The sequence below is a fragment of the Accipiter gentilis genome, chromosome 6 (assembly GCF_929443795.1).
Source record: "Accipiter gentilis chromosome 6, bAccGen1.1, whole genome shotgun sequence".
Classification (NCBI taxonomy): Eukaryota; Metazoa; Chordata; class Aves; order Accipitriformes; family Accipitridae; genus Astur; species Astur gentilis.
The window spans coordinates 9,796,713-9,816,043 of NC_064885.1; the positions used below are offsets into that span (position 1 = coordinate 9,796,713).

The 19,331-nt window shown below is 44.8% G+C and overlaps 1 protein-coding gene across 3 annotated transcripts in view; it reads left to right on the plus strand.

Annotated features, from left to right (window-relative positions):
* The window catches only part of CLIP2 (CAP-Gly domain containing linker protein 2), a 79,918-nt gene that overhangs the window by 19,685 nt on the left and 40,902 nt on the right, over positions 1–19,331 (plus strand). For all 3 annotated transcript variants that reach the window (XM_049803478.1, XM_049803480.1, XM_049803479.1), the window contains exon 3: positions 18,183–18,721. In XM_049803478.1, coding sequence (XP_049659435.1) covers positions 18,183–18,721 — 539 coding nt within the window. The remainder of the gene's footprint in view (positions 1–18,182; positions 18,722–19,331) is intronic.

Here is a 19,331-nt window from a genome sequence, read left to right on the forward strand (position 1 = left end):
CTGTTAATTCACAGCAGTACTGATAACCCAACTTTATCAAGAGGAGGTAACTATATGCCAGCCTGAGGGCTGTTAGATCTGGTAGTGTGCAGTCGGCACTGAGTGCTTTCCCCAGTGTCATGGCATTGGAGCCTTTCTAATGTACAGAGGGACAATGGGAGAGATGAAGGGGCTGAAAACAATTTTCTTTTGTGTATTTAATGTCAATACTGCAAAGGGCTTTTTCTGCTTTTCTTTCTTTCCTCTTCTGTCACTGTCCAGGAAAGTGCTTTCATGTGATGTATCGGGTGTCTGCTGGGATGGAAAGCTCCTCTAAAGATACCAAGCTTTACATCAGGTCTTAAAAACTCACATGAAGGAGGCTGCATGCGAGGCATTAGAGAAGCCCTGCAGAAACCATGAGCTCTGCTCTGTGCTGTCGTTAAATGTTTCCATGAGCTCTGTGAACCATGTCTGTGCAATGAGAGTCTTTCCTGGGAGACTGTCAGGGTTTGCCTGACTCCAGGGGGATCTGAGTGCACTGGATTTTTTCTGAACTCATGTGTTGCCTCCACACTTAACCTGTCTCTTGCCAGAAATGCCAAAAGAGATTTCTCCATTTTCTTAGGCGTTTGGTGAACCACCTGAGCCCTGCAGCTTGATGGAAGAAAACCAGTGTGGTTTGGATGACAAAATACAGAGCTGCAACATTGATCTCTATGAATTTGCTACTTTGGGGGAAGACAGAAATCTCAAAAGCTTGAAATATAGTTGCAGAAGAAAACCATAATCTAATGAAGCACAGAATTAAACTGCAACAATGTACAGTCTGTTGGCTCTGAGCTGTCTCTTGGCTCTGGTAGCCTGGGGCTGGCTCAGAAAGACCCCACATTGAGGTTATATCTTCCAGACTGGGTGTCAAAAGAAGGTTCTCATTCTCCAGTTGTACCTGAGAGTTGTCAGAGAGCCATTAGATACAAATGAATTTTGAAAAGCTTCACACTTTCTTCCTCCTACCTTCCCATAAGCTCATCAGTCTTGTCTGCAAAAGTGTAAGTAGATGTACTTTCCTTTATTCTTAGTCTGGAATACACAAAGGTGCTTTGATTTCTACTTTCTCTTTTCCCCAGCGCTCTGTTCATATTCTTTTGTAGAAAGTCAAGTGTCTCTCATCCATCTCTCATCTCTCTTCCTTTCCTAGGCAGTGGAGTTGTACCCTGTTAAACATTTCCATGTAATCTTGACAGCTCACATCTTATGTAACAGGACAGAGGCTTGATGCAGATGTAAGATGCTGTGTGTGCCTGTATATATAATTTCACAATTCATGGCTGTAGGTTTCTATAGAGACCAAATATGATGTAGTCATAGCATGTGTGTCAAGCTGGCTCAGAATATCAGAGTTATTTTCCCTGAAAACTTATTCAGAGCCCCTGTTTCCTACCAGCTCTTGGAGTGTCCTCTTTGAACTTTCCTAGAGTGGAGAGTTATTGTGTCTCCTACCCGAGCTGATGCAAAGACCCATGAGGTATAAGGGCTTTTTGTGGTGATATTCTGGGTTAGGTGCATTGGCTTCTTGTGGGTGGGGTTTGTTTTGTTTGTTGGTTTTTGGTTTGGGGGTTGGTTTTTTTTGAGAGCTGAAGTGGTCACTTCCACTGAAAGTCGGTGGGGGACTGGTGAATTCTTGGAAAACATTAGCTTTGAGTGATGACCATGATGACCATCCCTCTCCCTTCTCTCCCATAAAGCTGCAACAATGGAAAAAATAAGTTTTGCTGCTTTGTGGTAACTATTTTCCTTAAAACCAGACTGAAAATTCATCTCTAGCTGTCTCAGGAGAGAATTTCCCACAAATGCGTTGGCTTATTTCCCATGCTTCAAGTAAAGAAAGTTACTGCTCTCAACCCCAGAGGGTTCTGTGCAAAAGGTGTGGGTCACTGGTAAAGGGCTCAATGTAATGTTTGGATTTCTTGTTACTTGCAAAGCTAATATGTCTTAGTTTCTCTCCCACCCTCCTCCTGGAAAAGCCTGCTTTTGCCTGGAGTTGCAAGATGGAGAGAATGGAAGCTATGATGAATGGGTCCACACAGCCCTCCCAGCTGGTGGAACAGGTGAAAGCCTCTGGGAGGGGAAATGTTCACATTTCAGAGTGGTTTTTGTCTGCTCAGAGCAGCATTAGAGTAACTTGGTTAGAGGAGAAAGTCTTGCCTTTCATACTGCATTTTGCTGTCAGCTGGCTCTGGCGTTCATTTACAGTGCTTTTTATGGTTCTTAAATCTCTTCTTCAATTAAAGATTTCTGGCAAAAGGGGGAGGAAAAAAAGGAAAATTAGTATTTGCAGATGGAGCTGGGCAATGCTGGGACTTCAGCTCTGGAGGCAAAAAAGCCCAGACCTGTTATATTTTCTGAGACTTAAATGCATCCAGTCTGAATACAGCCTAGATCTTGAATTTTACAGATGGATCCTCTCTTTCTGAATGGGCAGGTGCAAGCATCTGACCTGAGTATCATATTTAGGCACGGCTATGAGTATCAAAACTGTTTTTCAGCAGGTGCCCAGTTTTGTTGCCAAAAAGTATACTTTGATAGCTAAGCTATACAGCATTGCCAGGAGCCTGGGAATGCCTTCTCATTTTCATATAAGTGTATGTACATTATTTTTGATGAAAAATAAGGGCACAGAACTATTAATATTTGCTGGCGTAATATCTGCCTTTGCAAACACTGTATGACACTTTTGTTCACTAAAAATAAAAGCAAAGTAGACTGGAGTGCTCACAGGGCCATTAAAGAGCACTAGATGACTGGCTCCACAGGATAATTAAACTAAGTATGTTGTAATGAGGGTTTTATAAGCCTGAGCTGTGGTAGTTATTGGGGTAGGTAGTTGTGCTTGGTTTCTGGTTGCTAATCGGCTGAGGCTGGTTACGTCCTGGGGGATAGTTATTGCTGTGCTGAGGGGGTGAGCTTCATGTTGTTCAGGCAGCAGCTGGGACGGGGTTTGCTGGGTGCAGTCACTGAGTTTGTGTTAGGGGGCATGCGTGATCAGAGCTGTCACTCCAGCCTGGATGTGATCAATCACTCCTAGCATAGGAGAATAAGAAGAGGCCAACAGAGGGTTGGGCAGACTGGACTCCATGGGTTACATCCCAGGTTCCTCTTCAAAATTAAAGGAGGTTTCCTTTGAAAATTGTGTGGCATAATGTTTTTATCAGGTTGAATTTGGGTTTGAGTCTCCTGGGAGGGAGTCAAATTTATTTTCTGATTTGTATTGTAGAAATGCAGTTATCTTCTGAGGACTGCTTCTAGTTTCAGAGACTCAGCAATTCTATATGGATAAGTCTCTTTGTACATCTAGGCCCCATCATTAATGAGCTATACCTGTATGAATTCTTCTGGAGGGGTCTAAATCTCACCACTGCCTTTGCTCCTCTGTAGGATTAGTGCCTTGCTCTTACCTTCCTCCATGGGAAATCTTTGTTCCTTTTTATTTATCCGCAACAGGGTTAACAGCAACATCTTGGTAAATTAACTTGGAAATCAGTTGTTCACCCCTCAATTTTCTCAGGATTTTGTTAGAATAAATTGGCTGGATGTATAGCAAGGAGAAGTAATTTCTGTTGCCTCCAGGATTATTTTGCAGTAAAACAGAGGGAGGGAGGGTGTCCTTGATGAGGAATTCATGCCTCGGTAATAAGAGAGAGCTTGGGTTACTCTCAGGTAATCATTGATGGTTTGGCAGTTTCTTAACACAGGCTTTTTTATAAAGCTGCAGGAAAGAGTGTTGAGGCTGCCTGGTTTTGTATCAATCTATTAATTCTCATTCCCAAATAAATATGAAAGACACTAAACTACTGTTTTGTCTGAAACAAAAGAAATGGGATTGTAGTGTCCTGAGCAGCTGATTGACTGGCACAGACATAGGGAGCTAATTCTTGTCTATTCAAAGGCTTTGTGGCTCTTGATTAATATTAACTTGGGGTGTTGTGCACTGGCGAATTGAGAGAAAAGACCCCACGTTGTGGGGCCAGAGGCTGCTATTATTTCTAGCAAACGTCTGGTTTTGCTGTTTTGCTTCAGCCCTCACGGAGCGATAGGTATTGTCAGCTGCCATCTGAGTGCTGTCCTCAATTAAATCCATGCTGCAAGTGTGAATGGATATTCCTTGAGTCAGATTAGTTGCTGGAAATGCGTCATCAGTGTCTGTGAAGTTTGATTAGGTCTTGCTTTATCTTAATGGGTCTGTGTACACAGCATGTTCTGTTCCTAGGGGAATTGGGAGGACAAGGTGCCAACGAGTGTGTGTTAATCAAATGCCTCTGACTACTACAGTATCAGCAGATTATCTATCAATTAGTGGTAAGAGCTACAGTATCCACGTACACACAGACAGTCATCTGTTCAAGAAGTTATCAGATATCTGGAAGAAAACAAGAGTATGTTTTCAAGGGCTGTACAGGAAAAAACTGCAAATGAGAGTTGCTGGTTTGCTGATTTAGAATTGATGTACAGCTCAAGAGAAGAAGGGAGGCTGGGAGCAGAACCATGGTGGCTGACGGTCAGTGCAGCTGAGGCGCAGGAACTGTGACAACCACTTGAGCAGCTTTGCTGAGTGATTGTTAGAGCTTGAGTTCATCGCTGCTGTGGGGTGACTGAAGTGCCCTGCATGTAGGTCACATCACTGTACAAATCCACTTGCTTGTGGATGCTGATGTTCTTGTGAGACCCTGCAGATTTGCTTCTAATCCCCACTGCATATCCAGAAGCCAAATGTTTTCTGGCGTGGTTGTGGACCAACCGTTTGACTATTTGCATAGGGCTTGTATTCAGCTCACACATCCCTTTCATGAGCCACTCTGTCTGCCATCCTGCAGTTTGAAATACATTTTGTACTGAGGTTTCTAGGCAGGGGTGTTGGAGGTGGTGGTTCTCCCCTTGAAGAGGGAAAGGACCTTTGGCAGCATTCATCTCCCAAGGAGAAGTGGTTTGATGCATTCTAAGCAATATAAAAGGGCATTGAATCAATCTTGATTTAATCAGCTTTACAGGTGACATCTAGAGACAACTGGGAGTCTGATTTTAATTGTCTTAATCATTAGATGCTCTTAGAAGGATTTGATATAGTTAATCCTTAATATTCAGTGCACTCATTGTAGAATGAGATGCAAGCACACACTGAAGGCATATGGAGGTCAGACGCCCTCCTGCTCGCTCTGTCTGTAGCTCCTCACAGAACAGCAGGGAAAGAAAATCTGCTTCCCACAGATGTTCAGTTTATGGTGGTTTGACTATAATGAACCAAATCCTATTCAGCTGGGCTGGTGTAAGTCTGCAGTAATATCAGAATGCTTGTGGTTACACCCATCAGAGTAAGGGTGCAGCTTTGGGGCAGAATCTGCTCCCACGTGTTCTGCCTCGAACAATTCATCTGATCCTGCAAAAGCAGATTAATCATTAGCAGCCTGAGCCAATATTCATTGAAATCAAAGGAGAGATTCCCTTTGGCATAGATGGATTTAGGTTGAGAATCCGTAGGATTACAGTGACATCAGACTGTTGCTACATAGTATTGGCTATTGATTGGATCTGACCATTGCACACTGACCCTACATGTGAGCATCCTCCTTGCAAGCAGTTAAATAGGTGAATTGGTCTCCACAAAAGCCTTAAAATATTTAGAATACAGATATTTTTCTCTATATATTTACTTTTTTTTATACAGATGCTAGAAAGTAATATCCCCTTAAAAGAGAGAAATTGTTTTTTATGTGGTAGTGAGGTCTGCAAGATAAACGGCATGTATCACAATGCTCACTATAAAATAATAAAAGTTGTCAAAATTGGGCTGAGACTTCAGCAACTCCATTTAGAACACAGTTGATGGTCTCTACTGCAAAATGTGACTGTTTCGGCAATGCTGTTTCCAGCACAGTAAATGTGTGTCCTGTGTGCTGTGTTCGGGTCATGGATGGCCCGGAGGATGCAGCAGAGCACTTTACTCGCATGGTCTTCCCTACAGAATTCTTTGTGAGAAAGGAAATATTTGTGCATGGAGATTTTAAATGGTTGCAGATTAAGGCAGTGATGAACTTTGCCACGAGTACCTCTTAAAAACTGAACATGCACTGAAAATTCAGGAATTAATTTGTGTAATCTAGCATACTAGTGCTTTAATTTGCAGGGCAGTGTTATGCAGGAGTTAACTGCTGCTACAAGAGTGTTCCCAAGCTGCTTTATGAATTCCTACCAAGCGCAAGCTGTAAGTCATTCTCGCTTTCTGTAATTATAAACCTTCTATGCACATATGAAACCTCTCTGTTTAGACACTCCAAATGCTTCACCACCACCTGTGAAGCCTGGGGCTGTGAGGTAGGTCAGTATTATCTGTGTTTTACACACCAGACAATTTAAGAGAACTAGGTCTTGCTGCATGTCATCCTGTGAGTCAGAGGTGAAAGCGGAACAGTTATCCTGGCCAGCAGGTTTTTCTGGCCTTTTGCCCTCCCGGTCCTGGCACCAGAAGCAGCAGTTTCCCTCTCTGACGCTGCTTCCCGTAGTCCTTTTCATTGACTAAAGTCCTGTGTCTGTAAACATTAGTGCATTTGTAATTCGGCTGAGGGCACACGCTCATTGAGCATATAGGGTGTCTCAGTCCTGCACTTGGGGCATGCTTGTCTTATTTCAGACTTAAACCTGTACATTTTTTTAGGATTCACATCCCTGAAGATGATGGGAGCCTTATGTATTGTTTGTCGCAGAAAGAATATTATATTTGGCAGTATTTGCTCAAAAAAACCTGCCAGAAATTAAAGGGCTTGATGCAGACTTTGAACAACAAATTCCAGATAAGGATGGCATGATGTTGAGAAAATCCTAACCCCTAAAAAGGGCTTGGGGACATCATCCTCACTTGATTGACTGTTATCCTGGCCAGGTGTGTTTGGAGGATAAAAGCACAAAACTGATTATCTGATAAACTTTTGAAGAAGTGGCATAAGAGAGAGGGATAGTTCATATCTGAGTCTTTCAAACCAGTAAGATGTGCTGGGATTGGGAGTATACTGTGTGCTCAAGAGTAGTCAGGGTGCCTGGTGGGACCGTGTGCTGAGATTTTTGTACAGCTCAACTAGTCAGCTCCCACAGCTTTGTCCATGATCTCTCACTTCACATTATGGATTTCACTACCACCACCGCTTCTCACTTCACCCACCATCCTTCCTGGAAGGGTGTAATGTATCATTGCTGGTGATCGCTGAGAAATAGCTGTTGGGTTTGAGATACCTGCTGTGAGTTTCTATGTTCATATCATAGCTCAGATATCTTTTAGGGTCAGATCTGGATCATGGTCATGTTTTTTTCTCAAAAAAAATAATGAGACATCCACTGCAAATAGGTGATTTGGATTTTCTGCAAACAGTGCCTCTTCGTGTACAGCTCATTGCCTTTTGAATTGGATACTTAGCTGTTTAAGCCAGATATTTGGAATAAAGTAGATGACTCAGTGTTAATCTGCTCTTAAATATCCTTTTTATTAGATTAGGCAAAACAAAAACAGCCCAACAAACTGTGCATTCTGCATAGCGTGGATCTGTGTACAATCAGTCTATTGTGTGACTTTCATGGGAGATGTATAGTCTGCGCAATCTGCACATGGATGTATGGCTGCAAAAATAAATGGCCAATGAAGTAATGAATCAAAGCTGCGTTTCAGCACAGTGCAGCCCTAGGGTTGGGCACAAGTTCTTTGGCAGTTAAGAGATGTTGGTCTTTACCTGTCCTACAGTTCCCCTGGGATCCTGGGGATGCTGCAGATGGCCCCTAAAGTGTCCCTCTTTCAGGCAAGTTGGATGGATGATTCAAAGGGATGATATAAGTGTATTGCTGTTGTGCTTCTACTGAGAAGGGAAAAAAACCTATGTACAAGACAGAAAGCATGGTGCATGCCTTTCTGCTGATACCATCCCAGTGGTTCGATTAACAGTGGCTTAACTCTCTGCTGTCTTCCACGGTAACTGGTTACACTGAAAATAAGCTTCTCCTAGCATGCTGATAAGGAGCTAACCAAGCATCCTCCCTTGTTATTGCATGTCAGGTGTTAAATCTTTGTACTTTTCCCCTCAAGATTAGCTGCAGACAGGGCATGAGAAAGTAACTTTCACGGCTGCAGGCTGTGAGCTCTTGCAAAGAGCAATCACTGTGAAGATTAGCCCAACTCCTGCCAGAGGGAAGCAGAGCAAAGTAATATCCAAAACTCAGAGAAAAGCTTGTGCTTGTACCTAGGAAATGTTTCTGAGGGTCAGCAGGTGGAAATAAGAAGGTGGTATCAGTGAAGAGAGAAAGAGTAGGGAAGATCTTACTGATGTGGTCTATTGCTACATGTCTAGCCCTTCACATGGGAAAGACCTTCCAGGTGCCATCAGATCACTTGCCTGAGCTTGTAACTTCCAGCTGCTCAAATACACCCCTGGCTTGAATTAAAGGATGCTTTAAGCTTGAGCTGGAGGCATGTAGGCCTCTGAAGTGCTGCTGGTCCTGAGCTGATAGTGCAGCAGGAGCATTGGTATGAGCGGCGTGGCTCATTAGCTGTCATGCCAGGCAAAATGCTGTGCTACAGTAGAGCTGACCTGACTTGAACAGAGTAACCAGATCATCTGAGCGCTGTAAGGATGTAAGAGAGTTATGATGCTTGTTACACAGCTGGAGTAAGTACTATGCCCAAAGGTAGTCTATGCCAAAGTCAGAGTCAAACTAGGCTCCCTCCTGGTCATCTAACCTTCCTTTCCCCGGGTTGTTAGAGGTACGGCCAGTCTGCTTGTGCATGGCTGCACAGGTTGTGTCCTGTGAGTAGATACCGAGTTATGCACACACAGCAACTTTTCCTGCATCACATTCCCTGTACAGACTGTTGTTCTTGGAGCTGCTGATCCCCTGGTCTGGCTCCAGTCTGATCATAAAGTAATAATTACTCTCTTGAATGGACCAAGCCAGGCTATTTTTTGGTATCTTCTACATTTTATTGGTAGTGAGCTACTTCCATCATTTCTGAGTGAATAAGTCAATGGCCTTTCTGTGTGCACCTGCTTGAGCAATGCACTGCTTGGCTGGTCATCTCTTTCAGTTAGTGCTGTAGCTGGCACCAGAGTCCATCTGAGTGCGTTTCATGTGGGAATGATGCCTGAGCAAAAATCCTACACTTAAAAAGGCTGTGAATTGATTGCTTTTCTGGTGGAGAGAAAGCACTATGCTTTGCTTGGCTGCTCTTTACAATGTTTGGTACTCAAGATAAATTTCTCCAGTTCAGAAGGTGTCCTGAGACTGCTCTTCTCTCTGTGCTAGTGCCAGTGCTTTGCCTGGGAAATCGTTTATAAATGTCTCATTAAAGACCTGTGTCTGCCTCCTTTTCTTTCTTTTTGTCATCGGATCAGCTCACTGAGAGCAGCTGTCTTCACTTCCGTAAGAGCAGCCCTGAAACCACGCTTGTGCGTTACAAATTCCCACAGCCTAAGAAACCGCGGACAACTGTGCACGTATGTATGTGCTGGGGTTTGCAGACATGGCGGGTTTAGACTGAGCTCGTTCCCAAGCTTTTCCATGCTTCTTTGAAAAGAAAAGACTCTAAGAAGTTAGCTTTGTGCTAGATTTATAAAGCAGCTGAACATATGGTGTGACTTCAGCTATGCAACCGGAGAGCTGGAGATGCATGTGAGGGTGTACTGGTGATTCGAGGGAGGTTGTGTTACGCAGTGCATCGCTTGGGCTGCTGGAAAGAAGCTCACCGTGTGGGGTAGGAGCCATCCCTGTAAGTGTATCTTCCCCAGTTGGTGTTCTCGCTCTCGGGGCTGTCTCATGAGTTACCACCATACTGGGCTATCCCGGGCTGCTTTCTAATGCTCCTTTCTGTCCTTAAGTCTTTTAGTAGTTGCAATGGTCTGGGCAAGGTAACAGTTTGGATATGGGGCTGGGGGGACAGGACTTATTGAATCTTTACAGCGAAGGGCTTGTTTAAACAGAAAACTATATCCTCTAGTTAGAATAAGCTATGGTGAATAAAGTGAATAATGCTTCCAAGTGGAATATTCTCTAGTTGCAGTGATTTTATTATTTCTTTATGGAAGAATGAAGCCTGTATTACTCCATAATACACCAAGGGTTACTTTAAATACATCAGGGGTTACTTTAGCATCAACTTGGTTTTTCAAATGTGTCTGTGACTTATTTTTAGAGGCAGGGGGTGGCACAAGCTGGGGAGGAAAGCATGCGTGCTCTGTTCTTTTTGTCAAGCCTAAAACACCCTTAAAATTGTGCTATTTTTGTTTTCATTATTTTCTGGGAAATCAGGGTGCTGCGCCAGAGGTGTGGTAGATGGACCCTGTTTTCGAACCGGAAAATGTTGAATAGTGTATTGAAACATGAATGTTGAAAGAATATACTTGCGGTTTTAAAAATAATAATTATGTAAAAATTAAGACTGTAATCTTGACATTAATAGATCCATCCATATGCTGCAAGTTAATTACCCCTTGGTGAAAGAAACCTTGTGCATTTTCTACTAGTCACTTGCCTCCCTAGTGCCCTGTGCTGCTGAAACATATCTGCTCTGCATGTTTTGTTGAATACCATTGTTTATTTGAAAAACTTCAAATCCTCACACATGGCAAATGCATATCTTTGCTGTTAATTTTTTTTTTAAGAATTACACTGGATCCGCTATAGCATAACGGGTAAACCCCAGGGTCCTCTATCCCTCCTGTCTCCAGCGGGCACCAAGAATGCACGTTTTGCCTGTGGCAGAGCAGATTTCGTACCAGTCAGCCTCTTGAATGAGACCTTTATAAGAAAGCCTTTGTTCAGTATGTCTGAGGTTCAGTGCCCTTCCCAGCTGCCCTTGTGAAGACAAATATCTGCCTCAATGGGCATCTCCTTGCATTCGGTACAAAGCAACTTTGCAGTGGTTCTCATTCGATTTTGCTTCCTCATTCATAATTCTCGTTCACTTTTTTTATTGCCCTCTTTTCCTTTCTCCTCATCGCAGGTTTCTTTCTAGGTATGTCTCCTCTCTTCAAAGGAGCTAGAGCCAGTGATGCTGAAGTTGTATCAGATCTTGATATCTATGCCGTGGGTGTTATTCCATGGGGACAGCAGGGGCAATAGATTTCCAGGGTGCCAGATGCAGAGCTCGTCTATGTGCCAGATTACAGCCCCAACTTTTCAGCTTTGAACTTGCAGAGCTTTCAGTTGTTGTTTCCAAGTCAGCCATAAATCCCTAGGGCTGCCTCCTCCCACAGTGTGCTGCCAGGCATTTGGCTATTGCCTGAAAAGCATTGCTTTCTCTCGCAGTCACCTCTTCCCTCTATTTCTGCCTTACTCTGCAGTTTGAAAGGGCTGTGATAAATCTTGCAGAAAACAGCTGCTTCGTTGTTGTGCTCAATAATTTGAATTTGGGTATGGCGGAGTGGGCTGGCTTTCACTTGATTGCCAACAACGTCATGTTTATGTAATCCAAGCCGCTTTGAGAAGCTCCAATCCCTGTGTGGGAACCTAGAAATTACATGTGGTGAAGCCTCACCATTGCTGAGCGCTGCGAAGGCAGCAGGCAGCCAGCCCTTCTCCCGTGGGAGACCCCGTCAGCCTGCGTGGCTGCTGCTGCTGAGGCTGCCAAGTGAAGCCCCGTCTCCCTGCCTGCGCAGGTGGCAGCTTCCAGAGCTGCAGCAGGCTGTGCCTCCTTGGCTCTTGCCTGGTAGACCAGCTACTGTAGTCAATAGGGACGAAGGCTTGAGTCTTTGACAACGGATGCTCTGGACTGTCCTTCTTCGTTCCCTTCTCTGTAAGGGAAGCTCTAATCAGCTCTGCTCTCCATTGGTTAGTGAATTTCTGTAGTGTTATGCTTGGAGACGAAATGGCATTGCAGAGCCGGAGAGGCTTAGAGTAGTTGTGATATAAAAGCAATGAGTAAAAAACACAGAGCCAGGAGCTGATAGGTACTTGGTTGTGAAGACAACGCGCTGCTATTCTACACCTCCGGCTTGTAGTGGAGGGTGGTGGTCTGTTGAATGGGAAGGAATCATCCACCACAAATGTTTGGTGCCCCGAGTACAGGCTGCAGCTTGAACGGGGGCAGTGTCTGGTGTCCCAGCTGAGACCACATCCCCATGTCATCACCTGAGCATTGAGCCAGGCTGCTCTAATGCCTCTTAGGCTCTTACCTAATCCTTGTGTCAGTAAAAACATACATTATTCCTTTTAGCTGGCACCCCTGTGGCCAGCAGTGGGATTTTCCAGCTGACAAAATCTGTCTTGGCTTCCACTGGGCTTTATGTTCCCATGGTCGTGGGACTGTCCTGAAGCCCTGCCCAGGCTTGGTGGGAGCAGAGCTGGTACCAAAGTTTTTCTGACTAGTAATTTTGGTTGCAAGGCTGCACATTGAGAGATGCTCATGAGCTGCAAGGCATGCTGCCCTCTCACAGGTTAGTGACATCTATAGCATGGGCCAGTGAGATGGGGATGTAGTGTCTTCAGGTTTTGTGACAGTGACGCTTCTGTTGGGCTGGTACAGCTTTTCTTGCTGGGTAGCGGATGAGAAGCTTATTGATTGCCATGGAGAGGGAACACAGCCCAGGAGTGGACAGGCAATTCTGTGCTGCATGTCAGGCTGTCTTGTGATGTGGTGGAATCTGAGGGTAACAACCCCTGAAAATTAAAATGGAGAAGGAAAAAGATCTCTCCTAGGGGCATTTTAAAGCTCTTTTGTAAATATCATGTGTTTTCTCACTTCTCAGTCCCTTTCTGGCATGAGATAACACTCTGGTACCTCTCCCCACCCCACCCCCCCCCCCCCTTTTAAATCTAATGCCTCCATTTTATCAATTAACTGCCTGTCTCCTTATTTCCATGGCAACACAACAGGCTGTTGCATTTCTGATTCCTTTGGCAGTTGGGGTGCCTGGCATGTGTCTCGGGAGCAGTAAGATTACAAAAGGGTTCTGCAGGGAATAGGAAATACGTGGGCAACACTCATTATGCACCACTTCTCATGCTAAACTATTTTTCTCTTCCTCTCCCCCCTCCCCTTTAGAAACAAGTTTCCTTTCCCTTTTGTTTCAATTGCCTGGTGTTAAGAAATGAGCAACTGAAGTACTGTGGGAGGTCGAAAGACGTGGAGGGAGCAAGGGAATGCATGGGTTTGCTGGATGTGGATGGCACTTAAACATATCACGAGGCTGAGCATCTCACTGGGGATCCGACAAAGGAGGTTATTCCTGCTGATGCTGCAGAGCAAGTGCTCTGTTCCTCCTGCTTCAGCTTTCAGAGCTTACTTGAAGGGGTGTTTTTTGATCCTGTACTGCACGAAGCTGTCTCTTCACACCTTCCCACAGCAGATGTTTCCAAGAGCTGGAAGAGTCCATCCGCTGTTTGCAGAAGTCCTTGCGCTTCCGGGGATTTTGGACACATGGCTTTCATTGGCATGGTAACAAGAGCCATGTGAACAGGCTGAAGCTTCAGTTAAAACCTTTAACCTCTCCAGCTCTTGGCTGACAGGAATTTATTTGGCTCCTGAAGTATCGGTGCCCTGTCAGCGTGGGGTACCCTGTCACCATGGACCCCTAAAACTGATGCGATGAGTTTGCAAAAAGGGCCCCAAGCACTAGGTCTGCTGTGGTTATTGTGTAATGTGTGGGCTATATGAAAGCTAAAGGGAAAACAGAGATTTAGTGTTGGATAAGATGTGCATTTAGCGGATGCTGTGTATGACTTTGATTTATAAGTTGTTGTTCAGCCCTGAAACCTACAGGAAGGCCATTTAAGCCAAAAAGAATGAGCCTGCTAATGAACACAATAGGGTTGTAAAAGTTGGAAAGCCCCAGTGGAAGAGATCCTGCTTACTGCTTGTTGTGTCTTGGAGTCTGGTCCCAGTGAGAGGGAGGGAGGGAGGAGCTGCTGTTGCAGTCCCATCTAGCAAGCGAGGTTTGTGTTGCACAGAGCAGCAAAGGGGGATTCTCCTGGACCAAGGAGGAAAGAGCTTTCCCCATCACTGGCTTCCAGGTGAGCTGCTTAGATGCCTAATAGTGACATTGAAAGAGTTCCTGTGGCTTCTTGATTGGCATCACCAGGTAACAGCAGGGTTGGAGTAGAAAATACTCGGTCTACATTTTGTTGGGTCTGTTTATCTTGTGTAACTCTGTTCTCAACTTTGTACTTGAGATCTGTACCCTCACTTTGCTGTTGGCTTATTTCTTGGAACTTGGTGTTTAACTGGGGGGTCTGACTAGAACAAGAAGATTTTTCTTCTCCAGGAACAGCAAATCCAAGCGTTACAGCCATAGACCAGCTCTTTAGGTGCCTGTAGGCTGGAGAAAGCTCAGGAATCCTGGGCTTTGGGGTTGCTTTTGCCTATGCTGTTAAGACCTGCTTGGAGAACGGGTAACTCTAGGTGTCAGAAGAGCAGTGCTGTCAGCTGATGTCTGTTTTGGGCTATCCTAAGGTACTCATGGGCTTGAAGACAAGTTGCTCATCACGACCTTTTGCCTTCTGAAGGGCTGGTGATGAAATACCTACCTGGGAGGATTAGAACTTAGTCTATTCAGACTACTCTGGATGTTGTCTGGCCATCTAGTTAATGGGTCCATCAGACCTGAAGCCAAGAAGAATGAGTTTAGCTTGATCATAGTGACTCTTCGCTTCTCTGAAAACCTGGTGCACAGAAAGCCTGTTAGCTGCATGATAAGAAAATTGGTGGCTTAGTTATTATTTTATATGTGGGTAAATGAAGGTCATGTAAAATACCAAGTTTCTACAACATGGCCATAATGAGGATGATGAACCTTCTGGCAGTTCCTCACTGAAATCCTATCTTTTTTAATAACTAATCTTATGCTAAAGCATAATAATGCTTCTGACTATACTGCTCTGCTGGGAGCCTGTAATTAGATTGTTTCCCTAAGATGTTATAATTACTGGAGTTTGGCAGCCCTACCTGTCAGACAGGCACCTAAAACAGACAGGGTGTATAAAGTCCCACTAAAATATTGGCTTTTTGGGGAACACAATGTTGCACCAAGAGTCCAATGAACTGTTCTCTTCCCCCCGCCCCAGTCCAAGTAAGTTTTTGAAGGTGTTTGCTCTTGCAGTGGAATATGGTGAGTCTAGATGTGGTTTTAAATCCTGCTGCGTTGTTTGTTCAGCTTTGGGCAGCCTTCCTGCCTTTCTTTGCTTGAGCTTTGCTGCTGAAAAATTTGCTTATCCCAGCCATGTTGCAGAGGTGTTTGTGAGAGCTAATCTAACCTATATCTTGATCATTAACTAACAGCCATAATAAAGACTGCTAGTGTACTGAAACCCAGGCTCCAGTAGGACTAGAAAAACAGCTTTGATATTCTGTGAATACAGATGCAGAGCCCCCCCCAAATTTCTGTGCTTATAGTTCCCATACAGTAGAGTTGAATTCGGCTGTTCTGCTCGGCACGTTGCATATGTGTGTTGCAAACATGTCAGAGGCATGAGATCTGTGTGTTAACGGCACTCTGCTGAGCATGAAACCACGATGTAAGTTGTGTTTCTAATTTAATTTATTTTCATACCCATGAAAGGAGAGAGATGCATATCTCAGACGTTGTTGGTGATAAACCCCTGTAGCCATCTCTGGTTATTAAACTAAGTCTTTTTTTAAAATCTAACTTGCTGGTTCCTAATCTGGCTGCTTTACTATCTTGTGCTATTAAGAATTGAAATGAAAACGGTGGCCTTATTTTCTGCTTATGATTGTTTTTATGGTTCACATGGATGGAGCCCTGTTTCCTTCCTACCTCTTTTTATTTAAAGTCTTTCATAAAGATCAAAAGCTCTAAGCATCCTTATAGTGTTTGTTTTTCAGTTTTTAAGGTGAAACTGGTTCTTGGATGTAATGCTATCCCTCTAATGGAGCTCATTTTGACATACTGTCTTTTACAAGATTAAGAGTAACACAAGCTTGAATGTCAGACATTTGCCCAAAAAAAAAAAAAAAAAAGTTAATGAACATGTGAGGTTGAGGAAACTTTCAGAGCAGGGTCCAAAGGCCAAGAGAAGGTTTCTTCCAGGGAGCTGGCTGAGCTCTTCCAGGAGCACTATAGTCTTGGTTGCCACTAACCTTTTCAGTTGGGAACAGTATTTATGCTACTGCTCTTTCTGTGCCAGTCACGGGAAGGGCCTCTTGAGCATGCCCCATTTGGCTAATTTTCTCAAGAGTTGTTCCAGCTCCAGCCCACCAAGCCTAGTGAGCAGGTTGGAGGTGATTCTGTTTGTAAGAGGAGTTTGTGTGATCATGCCTTAACTGCTGCTCTCTCCTGGGTCAGTTCAGCCAGAGGTACTGCTGACTTCCAGAAGCCACAAACTGGCGAGGTTGCCATAGATTTGTCAAGAGTGTTGACTCTGGAGTCTAATGAGAACCAAAGTGTCAATATTAGTCCCTCTTAATGCAGCTGGTTTAGCAGAAACTGTAAGTTATTTATGCTAGCGCTGAAGCACTGCTGCTCTTTTCTTTCCCCTGATGTTAGACCTTTAGTAAAGCTTTGAAGTTATCTTGGTTTGAGAGCTTTTATGTTTTTCAAGCTTTCTAGGAGCTGAGTCTGATCTGTCAGGCCCATTACTTCTGAAAGAGCTGTAGAAATGGTGCAGGCTGAGCCATAGTGATGGCTGAGGCTGAACAAGTTTCACGGTTCGTTTCAGATAAGCACTCAAGTTTGGTTTGTCTCTGCAGCTACTTAAGCTTACTGTCAGCCTTCTCTGGTAGCAAATAAAAATTTCTTCCTGTGCTTTAGGCTTTTCTGGTTGGTGACACCCAGCAATTTCGGCTTAAAGTTTGGCTGAAGAGTCCAGTTAGCTTTCATTGAGCACAGGATGTGTGGGACCAAGTCTCATGCGCACCCTCCCTACACCAGCTGTGGGGGAGAAGCACACTTGGGACCTCAGTGCTACCAAGAACTGAGGATGACTGAAGGTCCATGGTCTAAGAATTTCTGGATCTTATTTTGCAGCTTACTTCCTCAATCTCTTGTGTGGTTTCTTTTAGGGCTTTACTTAACTTTCCCCTTTAACCTTTGGAGGGTTTTAATGAAGTCCATGTGTCCTTGTCTTTCGTTCCCCTGGGGCCTAGGCTGAAAGCCCAAAGTTTGTGATAGGAGAGTTTGACACTGGGGTCAGCAAGAGTGGGGTCACTGCTAACTTATTTGCTTGGGTTGTCTTTGTTCCCCTTCAGATGCCAGTCACGTATTTAAGGACCTCCTTGTGTGTTACGAGAGTTTGGATGGTGAAGGGTGTGCTGGAGAGTGTGAGCAGGACAGTGAATTTCCAGTTTTCCTTCTCCCAGTGCAGTGAAGCATTGCTGGAGGTCTGGCTTTGGCTTGACAGGCTGATGCTGGAATAACAGTGTTCTTTATTGCAGGTTTTATTGAGTTCAGTACACGGCGTTTGAGCCCTGGGAAGGCTGTGCATGCAGGGGTTTGTAGATGCTTCCTGTTTATAGATATGCTGTTTATATTGAATGTACCCCAGGTGTCTGCTCACTGCTGGGTTCTGCTCCAGCAAAGGGCATAGCAGCAGCTGGGAAAACTGAGTAATTTGCAAAGGCAGCTGCGTGGTCCCACAGGAGCTATTGGTGCCCTTGGTGGGACTCTCAATGCTTGGACTAACTGCCTGTATCCAAACACATGGCGTTCTCATGGTGCCAGGTACTAAACCATCAGTGCCTCACTCTTTCATTTTCTTCCCCCCCCCTTTTTTTTTTCTTTTTTTTTTTAATTTTTGGATGAAAGGATGACTTTGGCATCTTTCTTCAAAGCAGCACTTTTGATCCTTAAGCACTTACCACCGCTCCTGTCCTTTTGAGCTTATTCACACTAGTGCTGCAACGCAAAGTACCTTTGGTGCTGTGACGGGACTGGGGGTAAGTGGGCATTGTAAAGGAGGATGAAGACATGGGGTCGGTTCTTTGTTGTGTGTGAGACCTGCAGAAACTGAGCAGCAGATGGAGATTTCTGTGCAGATTGCTTTCCTGCTAAGGAAGATGTCTAAGTAATGGGGTCGCTCAGGTTTTAACCTTCACCTGGTATAAACCTGCAACCTAAGTTTTTGTCCCAGATGTTTCCTTTTTGTAAATGCCCTTTCCTGGTGTTTTGGCTGCCTTTTAGGATTTGTCCTCATACCAAAACCTCTTTTCCCTTGATTCACAGGCTCACCTTTACACAAGCAGGGTACCACCTCCACCGCCAGCGCTGAGAAGTCAGGTTCAAAGGTTGCCGAGGTGGGCGATGATTTCCTGGGAGACTTTGTGGTGGGCGAACGTGTCTGGGTAAATGGAGTGAAGCCAGGTGTGATCCAGTATCTTGGGGAGACGCAATTTGCTCCAGGCCAGTGGGCAGGGGTCGTTCTGGATGACCCGGTGGGTAAGAATGACGGCTCTGTCGGTGGAGTACGTTACTTTGAATGCCAGCCGCTGCAGGGGATTTTTACACGACCCTCCAAGCTGACGCGGCAGCCGGTGGCCGAGGGCTCGGGGAGCGACGCCCCCTCCGTGGACTCCTTGACGGCTCAGAACTTGTCACTGCACTCGGGGACGGCCACACCACCTCTGTCCACTCGTGTCATCCCCCTGCGGGAGAGCGTCCTGAACAGCGCCATGAAGACGGGCAACGAGTCTGGATCTAACCTCTCGGACAGTGGGTCTGTGAAAAAAGGGGAGAAGGACTTACGGCTTGGAGATCGTGTGCTGGTGAGTTGAATTGTGGGGTCCCCCGAGAAAGGCAAAGGACAAGGGTCCTCTCCCTAAGTGTTCCCGGTCAGGCTCAGGACAAGACAAAAGGAGGATGGAGTTGGTGGTGAGGTGTGGGACAGAACGTGGTCTTGGAAGGGGATGCCTGGACCATGCAGGCATTGAATGTCTGCATTTACTGTTATTTGGAACGCTGTGTCTTCTGGACATGTCTCTCTCTTTTTCACATTGATGCAAGAGAATATATTCCGGAGGGTTTCTTGTGTTCGACAAATCCTAAGCAGTAGAATGAGGTCAGAGAGCAACTCAAACATGAGAGGGAAATAGAAGAAAAATCACTGATTATTATTTTCTAATCCAGTGATACTCCCCGTTATGGGGAGTATCGGGGCTTTTGAGGCATTGGCAAGAGTGTCTTGTTGCATGTAGTTGTACATACTCCGCAAGTATTTGCAAGAATCAATCCTAGCTGGTCACTCCCCTTTTGGTGCTTCAGTTTTTACATGTTGGATATGACACTAACTCCTTTCCTGTACAGAAAGGAACTTGCAATTATTTTTATAAAAGGGCAGGACTTTGGGAGAGATCACTGTACTGATGGGTGGTTTCT